Source organism: Odocoileus virginianus, chromosome 3, assembly GCF_023699985.2.
Source record: "Odocoileus virginianus isolate 20LAN1187 ecotype Illinois chromosome 3, Ovbor_1.2, whole genome shotgun sequence".
Classification (NCBI taxonomy): Eukaryota; Metazoa; Chordata; class Mammalia; order Artiodactyla; family Cervidae; genus Odocoileus; species Odocoileus virginianus.
Genome location: NC_069676.1, coordinates 35,728,761 through 35,741,712, shown reverse-complemented (window position 1 = coordinate 35,741,712; position 12,952 = coordinate 35,728,761). Strand labels below are relative to the sequence as shown.

Sequence of the window (12,952 nt, the reverse complement as noted above, 5' to 3'; positions counted from 1 at the left end):
TTTTGGGCCGATAAGACCGGCCACACCTGGCCACCAGAACCTTGGCCGCAAGCAGTGGGCGCCCCCTCCGCTTGTACCAAACCAGATCACACACCTTTATTATCCTCAAAATGTAACAAACGGGGTAAGAAATCCCTCCCTCCCGCCCCACCCTCCCACCCCCCTCAGTCCAAGGGAAGCATTTAAAAAGCCCCGCAATCAGGCCAGGAGTCCGCGGGTGGGGCTCGGGACGCCGGGCGCCCTCTATACGGCTGTAGTCCTCCCGAACAAGGGGATGGAGACCGGCAGGCGCCAAGCTCCGTGCTCCAGTGGCTCTCGGCTGCTTAGCTCTGAGTCGGTCCAGCTGGGGAAGACCCGGCGGCCGCGGTCCGCCTGCAGACAAAGCGCAGGGCAGGGCGGCGCGGGCCGCGGGGCACTGGGTAGGTGCAGAGCCGACGTGTAGCCCCGATCCAAGAAGAGCGGCTTGTAGCTGGGTGGCGGCTGCTCCTGTTTCTCCGCGCTGTCGCGGCGGCTCAGAAATGGCGTGACGATCTTGCGGTAGAGGCCGCGCGTGTCCGTGAGCACCTCGCTGTAGGGCGGCGGCGGCTCGGCCATCATGACCGCCTCTTCGTAGCACGGTGGCTTGGACATGTCCGATTCCGCTGTGAAGTGGGAAAGCAGTCCGCGGGTGTGAGGCCAACTCGGCCTCCCGCAGAGGCCTCGGCCAGCCGCCAGCCCTAGCCCCAACCCACTCCCTCTTCCTTCGTTCGCTGGAGAGGCTTTCCCGTGGAAGCCCCGCGGGAGAGCAGCGAGCCCTCCTCTCTCCCCCTGCCGAGGCCTCGCCCATCCTAGTGAGCCCGGCCGCCCCCTGGCGCACGCGGTACTTACCTTGGCGGGGGTAGCTCCAGGGCCGGGGCGGCACGGATAGGTGCGGCGGCGGCGGGTGTGGAAGCGCGTGGTGGTGTGCGTGCGGGTGCGCGTGTGGCTGCGCGGGCCCGTGGTGCAGCAGTGGGTGCACGTGCACGTGCTGGTGGGCGTGCGCCGGCGCCTCAAGACGGCCGCGGTGAGGGGGTGGCGGGGGCGCCAGGCCCGGGGGACTCCCTGCCAGGCTGCCCTCAAGCTCAAGGGGCTCCAGCTCAAGGGCGCGCAGGTTCTGCTCACGCAGCCGCTCCTCCTGGCGCCGTTTGAGGCGGCGGCGCAGGAAGCTGCAAAAGCAGCAGAGTAGGACGATGAGACCCCAGATAAGCCAGAAACCGGCAAAGCACGTGAGGAACGTGTAGGTGCCCTGGGACATAACCATGGCGGCGGCGCGGGCGGCGGGTCCTCGGCTGCTTCACTGGACAATGGGTTCCTCGACGTGGCCCCGGGCCCGCGCCAAGCTCCCAGACGCCGCCAGCGTCACTCGAGGACCCGCAGCCGGGGGCTGCCCGCAGCTGGGCTCAAGTCGTGCGCTCGCCGGCGGGGAGCAGCAGCAGCAGCAGCGGCGCCCGTTCCTTCCCATGGCGCCGGTAGGCGCGTTGGCGGGCCTCACCCGGGACCGCGTGGAACCTGTAGGACAGACAGGGCGCGGTGAAGGCGCGCTGCAGCCCCCGACGACTTCCTTGCCCACGCGGGTGCCCTGCGCAATCCCGGGGAAGCCTCCTGTGCGGAACCCCCGCACTCCGCGGGGGCCCAGTGACGTCACCAGGGATGACGTCACGCCCGAGGTTTCCCCGGTAGGGCTTTCCCGTCTCTGAGACCGGGCCGCCGCCACCGCCGCCTCCCATCCGAGGTGATTCCAGGCCGGCCAGCAGGGGGCGGGCGAAGGCCAGGTTCAGCTTCAGTGTTCCTGATTCTCCATCCGCATCTCGCGGGTGCAGGGTACCCCAGCTCCGAAAGGGCTTCAGTCTGCCCATAGGCAGACATCCAGGGCGCTGAAGGGGAGCCACTGTGCAGTTGCTTTGCGGCGGGGAAGAGGTGGTTCACCTCCTAGGCCCCACGAGCAGCCCGCTGGGGCCCAGCTTCAGCCTGTGCATACGCACCTGGCAACGTCTGGCGTCCTAGACCTTGTTCCCGCTCCCAAACCTGGCTGCCCAGAGCTTGGAACATTCCGGCTCGCACCGCGGCCTCCTGGTTGTCTCAGCTGTTGTAGGGGGGATCAGGCGGACGGTTCTTAGTGGCTACTGCGTGCTACCAGCTTGTCTTTGTCTGAGCCGAACATGCCACCGAGCGTGGGCCGTTCCCTCTTTTCCTTTCCTCTAGGCGCCTCCGCTCGCTGAATCCCATCTCCGTCTCCGCTTCCCGAGCCTCCTACCCATGCGCAGCCCGACTTGGCCCTGCCCTTCTAGCTCCAGGCCGCCATGTCCCTTCCCCCAACTCCTTTTCCTCTCTGGCAGAGGGTAGGAAAACTAGCTCAAGTAATTGGTACCGCCTGGGCCCACATCACTTCAGATGGGCACTTCCAGTTCCACCTCCTCTAAGCTTGCATCGTTAAGAGGTATGTAGGAGGGGAGCCCTGACTTTGGAGGGACAGTGGCAGGCAACTGTTCACCACCCCCTCAGAAAAGGAATGAGCTCTTCTTGAATGCCTCACATCCAAGGCGTTTCACATACAGTAACCTTTTGGGGTAATGAATTATTCCTGTTTTACAGATTTTACACAGTTAGCAGCTGTGTGGATGGCAGGTGACGGTTCTATAATTTGAATCCAAGTCTGGCCACAAAACCCTAGCCTGGGGTGTTAAGAGTGCTGCCTCCTGAGCTATTTTGTGGGTCTATTTGGACTCCCCGTCCCCCATCCTCAGAATGCCCAGCCAAGGCACACATGTATTCAGCTCTGGGCGTCACAGTGGGCCTGAGCCCCAAGCTGAGGACCCCACATTAAACTTAGGCTGGTCTGAGAGCAAGCTGGGGGGAAGCCAGGCCGCCCAGTATACCCCACACTTCTCCCCAGATGGCTCCTGTCTGACTCCACGGCTGCTCTGTGCCATGTGCCACTTGGTGCCCATGCCAGTCCCTGTCTCCTGGGCCTCCATTCCAGAACAGACAATGGCAGGAACAATAGCTCCACCCGCCCCCTTCACAACCCCACCATAGGCTGCCATGGCGACGCAGCCCAGATAAAAACACGATGCTGCCAGTCATTGGGGGTTAATTAAATCTGTTCTCCTTTTCCTGAGCCCACAGGAATTTTCAGGAATGCTCTGAGGAAGCTGGCACTAACTAGGTGCCTCCTTGGCTTGCAGGGCCGGAACAGCTCTGGGTCACAGAAGCACTTCTGGGGCTGGAGGTGATGGAGTTTAGCTGACTTAGAAATACACATCAAGGACTGTCTGCTGTGTGAAGCCTCGTTTTAGAATCCTTCCATGCAGAATAATCTTATGTAATCAATACCACCTTCCTACGGTGGGGGTCATGCCCATCTGATGGATGAGACAGGCTTAGAAAAGGAAATGACTTGCCCGAGGTCACACGGCTAATAAGGGGATGAGCTAGGATTTAGCCTGACTCTGAATCCAAAGTCTGTGTTGAAACACTTTCCCCTAAATGATGAGTGAGATATAAATAAGCATGTGTGAGCACTCAGTACAGGAGATTTGGTACCTGTGGGGGCACTAGCCAGGCTGGTCAGCCTGTAGTCAAAATGCACCTTCCTGTACTTTCTCACCAAAACTTGGTACTTCTGCCGACCAGCCTTCAGTTCAAGAGTGGGAAAAGGCTACAGGGTGAAGGAGAGGTGGAATGGCAGTTCTAGGGTTAATAAGGAACAAAGGACAGGGACTGTGCCCTGAGGGGTCTAGCTCAGCTCATTGGGCGTTAGGGGGACAGACAGGCCAAACCCAAGACCCGCTGGGTGCCACTGTCGCCTCTCTAGTCTACCAAATGGATATGATCCCCAGCAAGAAGGTGGTATTGAAGATCATGTAAGACGTGATCATCACGTATGATCATGTAAGATCAAAGAAGAGGCATAGAACAAGGCCTGACATACAGTAGACAGGCCTTGGTGGGTATTTTTATTTCTATTTAGCTAAATACCAGCCAAGTGACAGAACCATCACTGAATTGTACAGACTTGGCCACCATGGTTCTGAGAGAGAAAGTCTGCATACACTCTCAGCTGAGTTGGCCTCTGGCTTCACACTGACTCCAGTGCCTAATGTGGAGGGGAGCAATGACAAATGCCTCTGGGGCTGCTGCTTCATCCTGGTGGTCCAGCAGGCCCAGACGGCAGGAATCCTGCCTGAGCCTCCCTCCTGATCTGGAGGGAGTTGCTCAGTAACATCTCATCTAATTCACAGTAGGTGCCCACTATATAAATGTCAAGGGATTCATTCAGACTTTTCCAAGGGCTTTTCCTAAGCCAAGTTTCTCAAAGCCTTTCCAAAGTATTATTTCTTTACCCTTCACGCCTCGTGCATGCTCCTGGCCGGTCTGGGAAGCCCTTCAGATGCAGACCGTCTGCCTGTTGCTTACAGCAGCTCACCTTCTCCATCCCCTGCAGACACATGCCTGGTCCTTAGTAAATACCAACTCCAGCTGTGTGCTGGGAGCAGAGCCTTCAGCCAGGCTCATCCTTAAGACTGCTGTTTTATTATTTGTTTTCTGTTTGTTTCCTCCTCATTCTTTTTACTTACCTTCTTGTGGGTTATTTAGACATTTTTCAGGGTTCCATCTTGATTTCTTTGTGGAGTTTCTGAGTATATCGCTTTGTAGGGTTTTCTTAGGCCATGCTCTCACTGGGAACACGGCGGGGGATGGGACTGAGACCTGGGGAGGGTTATGTTGTCTCAGTTTCCTCATCAGTGGAGGAGAGTGAGCTAATCCATGCAAAGGGCTTAGAGACACCCCAAAACATGAGCACTGCTGCCCACAGTTTCAGAGCTGGGGGTACAGACGTGTGTGCCCCAGGGCTGGATGCTGCAGAGTTTTCTCAGTCACCTTATAAACTAGGTGAGCATTCTGCCCATCTGACATAAGAACACTTTGCTCAGACAGATTAATGGTCTCTGGGGCCTGGTACACTGCTGTGTGTGCCTCCCACACTGTTCCTCTGCATAAAGCACTGCAGCACCCTAACCTTAGACTCCAAAGATCTGCTGCTGGGTCTTTTATCTCCGCAAAGAGCCCACCATTTACACCATCTGCCAAGTCCTGTTGTTTTTAGCCCTCAGAGTTATGTATCTTCATCTGTCCACTTCCTTTTGTCCCCCTGTCACTGCTGGCTTGGCCAAGCCACTGTCCTGTCTCACCTGGGCTTCCATGACCATTGCCACCACCTTCTCTGCTTCCACATGGTGCTCTTGCTTGGTCTGCCATTCTCCACACTACCTGTTTCCCCCAGGCCTTCTATGAACCCAGCTGCAACATGGCCTCACTGCTCTCGCCCCAGCACTTGCTCCTCAGCCTCTCGGTCTCACCTGTCACCTCCCTGGACGTGTCAGTTTCCAGCTCCCTCACCCCCCACCCCCCCAGGGCTGGCTGAGAAGTCCGGCAATATTTATCACAGTGTTCTGTAGTCGCCTGTGTCCAACATGAGGGCTACGTCTGTCTTCATCATCTGACATACAGTAGCTCAAAAACCACTTGTTGAAGGAGTAACTGGAGGTGTTCAGTTACCTGTTTGGTCTTTTAGCTGTCTGATAAGGAACGTCTCAAGAGCTAGTCTGCATCCAGTACATTCCTGGGACATGTTGCCCATTCACCAAAACATCACTGATAACCAAGCTATCACCAGCTCTCAGCCCTCACAGGGAGGTTTATAAACAAGCTGAGGATACATACATCTACGTGAATAAAAGGAAAAGTCTACATGGAGATTAAGATGTGTACCAGGGGCTCTGAGGTGGAAAGAGGAAAGGGGCTCTGGATCACAAGAGGAAGCCCTGGACATGAGCCCAGAGCTGCTAGTCCGCGAAGGAAGAGGAATTCAGGCCAGGGGGCAGAGGAGAGAGGGGGGAGAGTGGTGTATAGAATGAGGGTGGGGTAGGAAAGGTGACCACTCACCTGTCCTGCGTGCCCTCCCTGCATATGCCAAGTCCCCTGCTAACCTCTTGAATTACATTCATTGCCTCAGGCAGGAGGGTGCTCATTCACTCAGTTGTGTCCAACTCTTTGCAACCCCATGGACTACAGCCTCTGTCCATTGAAATTTCCTCTGTCTATAGGATGTTCCTCTGTTCATAGAATTTTCCAGGCAAGAATACTGAAGTGGGTTGTCATTTCCTACTCCAGGGGATCTTTCCTGGCCCAGGGTTCAAATCCGAGTCTCCTGCATTGGCAGGCAGATTCTTTATCACTGCGTCACCTTGGGAGGTGAAGGTTGCATGCGTGCATGCTAAGTCACTTCAGTCCAACTCTTTGTGACCCCATGGACTGTAGCCTGCCAGGCTCCTCTGTCTATGGGATTTTCCAGGCAAGAACACTGGAGTCAGTTGCCATTTCCTTCTCCAAGGCAGGAGGGAGATGCTGTCATCCCCACTCTACAGGCAGGGAGCTGGGGCCACTTCAGGCCCACGTGGCCTGTGGGCTTAGGAAATCCAGGGAACTGTAGAATCTGGCAGGAAGGTCATTTCAGGGAAGCACTGGTGACATTTTTACACTCCTCTCACACCAAGACAAATGAACTGAAACCAGAGAAAACTGACAGGAACCGTCCCAAGCTGCCACCATCAGCCAGGCATGGAGCTGGCCAGAACCTTATTCCCAGCGAGGCCAAGGTACTGGCTTGACACCTTCACCTGCTGGCATCTCTGTGATCCAACCTCGGCACTAGGCCAGGAACCCAGGGCTTGGGAAACTGCAAATGGGACAAGAGATGGGGGCCCTAGGGCGTTGGTGTCTACTCAGATCTGCCCCTCCAAGGGAGGTGGCCACAGCTCGGGGTGGGGGTGGGGTGGGGGGAAAGCAGAGGGGATTATACCCTCCTTTGAGGGGCTGCCTGGTGAACACACAGAGCACTGAGCAGGGAGACCTGGGTTCAAATCCTCCTTCTGCCCAGCTGTGTAAACCCATCCCAGCTATTCCCATGCCTGAACTGAATTTTCTTCACTATAAGACAGAAATGATGAGACCAGCCTGGCAGTGCTGAGGGAGGAGCAGAATTGATGTGGGATGTGAAAATACTTCATGACCAGTATACACAGCTGCACTTGACAAACGAAACTGCCAGCACCTTGCAGCCTTAAGAGTTCATATGTGTTAACTGGCCATGGTGCCACACCTACACAAGCCTGGAGGCAGTCCAGCAAAAACTGCCTTCACTCTCTCATGGGTCAGAGGTCTCAGCCTTGTGACTCAGGCTGGACACTGTTCGTGGACATGGTTTGTTGACCCATAATCATTTTTTTAAAAAATATTATGATTAGTTGTCAACATTTAAAAACCAGGAGATTTTTACATAAACATCTGGATTTTTGGTTCACCTTGAAAATTGGACAACTTGGTCATACCAAGTCCACATTCTGACATGGTGATCTAGACTGCAGCTGATTAGTGCTCTAGTCCACCTGGGCCCTGAAGCTGTTTGGGTTTCCAACCCCTGAGCTAGACTGAGCATCCACAGGGGCCAGCAGTGCATGGGCCTATTATTGCTAAATTCCTTCTGCTACCGCCAAGGTTACAAGCTGACCAGGCCACAGAGCCCACAAACCAAGGAATGGAGCCTCAGGGATTTCCAGGGGACTGAGGTAGCCCTCACTGCTCAACTTCTACTAGAGAGAGGGAGGGAAGGAGGCAGCCCGGCAGTAGCTGGTCCTATAGAGCATCTGGAGGAGCAAGAATCTGGCTGCTATTGCCGGAGAAAGGAAAGGGGTACCAAGACCTAAAACATAGGGAATATCCTCACTGGAGGAATGTGGAAGAAGGTTAAGAAAGCTCCTCTAGAAGACTCTGCAGTTCTTTTCTGCCTGGGTCACAGGAGACGTATGAAGCAATACCACAGCAGAGAGGGGCCATGCCGGTAGGGAAACTAACACTGGAAACCTAGCTCCACCACTTACTGATTGCGCAGCCTTGGACAAGTCACTTCCCTTCCCTGAGCCGTGGAGTCATCATCTCTAAAGTGGGGGTCATAAACTTACCTTGCACAGTGTTGTAAGGACTAAGGAGATCATGGATGCAGAGCGCTCAACACAGGTCTCAGACAAAGCAGGAACAGAATGAAAGGAGCCTGTGAGTAATTCCAAAGGCACTCCTGCCTGTGGGAGATTCAGGCCTGACTTAGGACACCACCCATCTAAGGGCATCTTTGCCTCAAATGCCTAGATAATGGTCACCTGTGATACCCAGGACACCTCCCTGGATGGGAAAGGAGACCCCAGGGTGGTTGTGATCACTGGGATATTGGGTCCAAGGCCTGCAGTCGGGGCTGGCATCTGCTGAGTCAGGCCTGGGAGAGCTGGCAGGAGGGCCCTTTCTCTCCCCCAGCAAGCTGCCCACTGAGGGGAGGTTGGGAGGGGAGCCAGAGGTCATTTCCTCTGACTCAGCAGCCATTCTGCCCTCAGAGGAGCTCCCCTGGAGGACAGGGCATCTCCATGTGGCGCTGGCCTGCCTGCTGGCCAACCTGCATGCCACCCAGCACAGTCTGGGCTTTGTGCTCAGACAAGAAAGGGACACTTGTGATCCAGACAATGGGCTGGGTGCTCCCATTTGGCCTGGGCTTCAGCTTCCCTGGATCAGCTGTGTCCTTTGCTCCTGCCCACGCTGCTCCTACCCCTCCCTGGAGAATGTGGCTTGAGAAGAGGAGCAGAGAGACCCACCATGGGCCCAAGCTACCATTTGGCACATGCTCTGGCCATGAGGAGGAGGGAGGTGAGCGTCTTTCCTCTTCCCTGGTAGGGACCGTCGCCTCTCAAGCGCCCAACTCGTGGCAGGCCATTTCGCTGGCGGTGGGTGCGGTAGGGTAGGGGGGTTGGGGAGGGGGTGGGAGGTTGGTGTGGCGGGGTATGGACCCCGGACCTTTGCCTCCTCCTCCCATGGCAGGCCCAGTGGCTGGGCCGCCCCCACGTTTGCTGCCACCCCAGGAGCCCTGCTGCGACGACTGTAGCCACGTGGGAGCCAGCTCGTGCCCACGGGGCCGATCGCCCCCACCCCCACCCTCGACGGCTGTGGAGGCAGGCACATCCTGACAGGGCCAGAGGGGCGAAGTTCCCCCCCACCCTGAGAGGGAGAGTCCCCCTCTCCCTGCGACCCTGGGATGCGGCCCCTCGTGAGGTGGGGGAGGGGGCGTCGCCGCCCTGCAGCCGCGTTGCCGGGGAGCGCAACCCCGTTGCTGTGGCAACCGTTTCCAAGCGAACCGGCGGCGGCTCGCGCCCCGCTCCTCGGCTCACTGGCGCCCTCCCTCTCCCCTCCCTCCCTCCCTCCCTCCGCTGTGGGCTGGGGGAGGGGCTGGCCGAGGCGGGGGTCCGAGGCAGCGACCCGGGCCCAGGGAGCGGAGCCGCCCGCGGGGAGGGGCTCAGCCCCGGGACCATCTTTTGCCTGCGCTCCGGACCCGATCGGCCCGCCGCCGCTGTACTCACGGGCCCAGGCATCCTCCTTGAGCTCGTCCTCCTGGCTCAGGGCGAGCGGCGCCGGCCCCGCGGATACAGCCCCAGACCCGGGGGAGGCGGCGGCCCCAGGGAGCTGACTGTGACAGCGAAGGCGGCTCCGAGCGCTGGGCTGGAGCCGCGGGGCGCGCGCACGGGCGCGTACACGGCGCGTACCGAGTCCGGCGTGCGCGCGCGCGGCAGCCAGCAGAGTGCCCCCACCCCCGTCCCTCGCTGCCGAGGAGGCTGTCCCAGGAGCGAAAGGCGGAGGACCTGAAACCCACCTGCCGCATCCGAGACTCAGCAGGAAGGGCGCCAGGCTCACCCTGCACAGGGAATGCTCACCCCACGCCACACAACTGGCAACAGGCTGTCTGGACCTGGCACACGCTGGCAGACCCCGTGCAGGCCGTCGTCCGCCGAACACACAGTATGCTGAGACAAGCAGCTGAGGTGGAATACCCTGACACACATACAGTCACACACACACAGCTGAGATGGAGAACCCTCACACACACACACACAGCTCAACGCGGAGAGCACACACGTGTCCTGGCTCCCGTCACATCCTGACAGGCACCGCACACACCACACGCATTGGGCAAGAGTTGGAGCAGGCGGGCACCCCACTGAATCTCCAACTTACAAATATATGGTCCACTCCCAACTCACAGCAGTCCTTCCAGTGAATCAAGCCTGAATTTGCATTGAAAGGACTGATGCTGAAGCTGAAGCTCCAATCCTTTGGCCACCTGATGGGAAAAGCCGACTCATTGGAAAAGACCTTGATGCTGGGAAAGACTGAAGGCAGGGGAAGGGGACAACAGAGGATGAGAGCTTGGATGGCATCACTGACTCAATGGACATGAGTTTGAGCAAACTCAGGGAGATGATGAAGGACAAGGAAGCCTGGTGTGCTGCAGTCCACAGGGTTGCAGAGTCAGACTCTACTAAGCAACTGAACAACAGCCCAACTCACAAGCCCTCCCCACTGTGTTCCTAGCACACACTACAACATGTCTAGTAAGAAGTAGCACATGGAGTACTAGTGCTAGATCTGTACATCTGGCCTCCAAGGACTCTGTTCATCTTCAGGTAACAGAGATGAGCTCTAATTCAGGGCCTCCATTGCCTAGGCTGAGTCCGATTCTGACTGTCCACCAGCCTCTTAATTAGGTTCTTTGTTTCCAGTCCAAATTCTCCTCCACACTTAGGGTGGTCTTCCAAAAAACATCCTGTACTCTCATGTTGGCCAGAACATTTTGGGTGGCAAGTGACAAAACCTCAAAATAAATAGGCTTGAGGCCTATTTGTGTAATGTAACTTTCCCTGTAACTGGACTGTCCAGGGGATTTTAAGCTATGGTCACAATTGGTTCCAGGTGTTCTAACAATGCAATGAGGCATTTATCTGTTCTCTCCACTCAGCTTTCTTCTGTTTGCATCATTTTCAGGTAAATCTGCCTCCATGTGGTGGTGATGTTGATCCCACAGCTCTAGACATAAGCCATCCATCCCTAGAGGAACTGAGAACACTGTCCATCAGTAATTCAGGCAACCCCCCAGGCTCCTTTTGGATTTGTTTTGGCCAAGTGTACATAGGTGAACCAATCCAGGTATGGGCGAAGGGATATGTGTTCAGTCACCCAGTATCCATTCCCTTTTCTTTGAGCACCCTTATTTCACTGTGGGACTCACCACACTCTCATCACTGGGGTACAGTACATCACACTGTACCCCTGATGTACAGTGGGTAGGTTCCCAGCCTGATCATTTGGACTCCTTGGATTTGAAGCTCAGTAGTGCAGACATAAACATGGCTGTAGCATCTTGCTTCTGGGGGTTGTGCTACCTGATGAGCCGCCTAAGTCCTGGTTCTCTCAGCTCCTCTGTATCATTTTAACACGTTCTAAGTTAGCTATAGGACAGCTGTCACTTGCAACCAAAGACCCCTGACAGTGCCCCCGGGTCACATGCTCTAAGTGTATGTGTATACAGCTAGTGCCAGCCCAGTCCCATCTGAACCATGACGACTAAGGGGAGTTTGCCCAAAGGAAACATGGGGTGCTTTTGTACATGTTAGGCAGACACCCTAACACAACCACCTAAAACCCTTCAGGACTGCCCCCACCTTCCAGATGAGACCCCACATCCTAACACAGCTTTCAAAACCCAGCGTGGCAGTCTCCTTGATCTTGGCTCCAGCCACTGCCCCACTAGAGGCTCTAGATCATTTATCTGACTCCTTTTCTGGGAACATCTGATTCTGTATCCTGGAAGGTCCCAACTGGACAAGTTTGTGACAAGGGGCCTCCTCCCTTGCTTTGTGTTGGCCCTCAGTCTCAGCCCTGTGGCAGCCCCAGCAGTTCTAGAATCATCTCTGCTATAGTGCTGATCACACTGGATCCCACTGTTCCCACGTCTGCTTGCCTACCAGACTGAGTTCCAAGCTGGCAGGGGGGCCTCATCTCCATCTGGGTTCCCAGCTCTGATCACAATGCTGGATGGGGAGGAGATGAACTTGGGGAAGACTTGTTAGTAAGTAAATTCTGGAAGTTTCCTCTGCACTGTGGTAAGAACTTTAAAGTGGGTTGAACCCTTGCCAAGAAGTTCCCTGTGTGCCTACCTAGCCTAAGGGGAATCTGGTGGAAGGTTTGCATGCATGCATGCTCAGTTGTGTCTTTGCGACCCTTTGGACAATAGCGCTCCAGGCTCCTCTGTCCATGGGATTTCCCAGGCAAGAATACTGGAGTGGGTAGCCATTCTCTTCCCCAGGGGATCTTCCTGACCCAGGGATCGAACCAGCATCTGCATTGGCAGGCAGATTCCTTCCCACTAGCACCATCAGGAGGTATGGACCTACCTGTTTACCTGGCATTCATTCACCCTCACACACCTGCCCAGAGCTGGGCTGCAGCCTCTTTACACTAATACCTATCTACTCCGTCCTCAACCCCCACAACAGAATTTGCTGTGCCTCAGGCCCCTACCTCTCACCTCCAGTTTCATCTTCAGTTGGCTTCCTCTCAACCCTGCAATGGCCACTCACCAGCTGGAAGACCCAGGCAAAGCCCTCTCCCTACCCCATTGCCCTCAAATCAACAGAAGCAGTGGTGCATACTGCACATGCTGTCAAGAGCTGGGCTGCCAGTGACCCAAGGGCTCAGGAGGGTGACTGGCTATTTAAGTGAATTTGCATAGCTCTGTGAGGCAATGGGAAATCACACCCATCTTTCCAGACAAGGGTAGGGTCTATGCAAATGCAGCTTGACAAGTGGCCAGGCTGGGACTTGAACCCAGAGCTGTCCAACTGCAAAGCTCATGTGGCCTCTGTGGCTCTGGGTACCTGGCCCAAAGGCCAGGAACAAACCATTATAGGTGGTTGTAGCAGGGGCTGGAGTCATTGGGAGGTTACAGGAACAGGTCTGTGTAGTCTGGGACAGACTTGTGGTCAACTGGCTGTCAATCCCA

The 12,952-nt window shown here is 56.2% G+C and overlaps 1 protein-coding gene across 2 annotated transcripts; it reads right to left on the bottom strand.

The window, feature by feature from the left end:
- Positions 1–71: 71 nt before the first annotated feature.
- Positions 72–9,566, bottom strand: PRR7 (proline rich 7, synaptic). 2 transcript variants are annotated; one of them, XM_020873976.2, is made up of 4 exons: positions 9,477–9,565; positions 8,040–8,156; positions 868–1,527; positions 72–641 (listed from the first exon to the last, which is right to left on the bottom strand). In XM_020873976.2, the coding sequence occupies exons 3-4, from the start codon at positions 1,277–1,279 to the stop codon at positions 244–246; spliced, it is 810 nt and encodes a 269-aa protein (XP_020729635.1). In that variant the 5' UTR covers positions 1,280–1,527; positions 8,040–8,156; positions 9,477–9,565; the 3' UTR covers positions 72–243. The 2 variants fall into 2 exon arrangements, with proteins under 2 accessions (XP_020729635.1, XP_020729637.1); XM_020873978.2 differs by lacking the exon at positions 8,040–8,156 and having other exon boundaries at positions 9,477–9,566.
- Between the last annotated feature and the right edge of the window lie 3,386 nt (positions 9,567–12,952).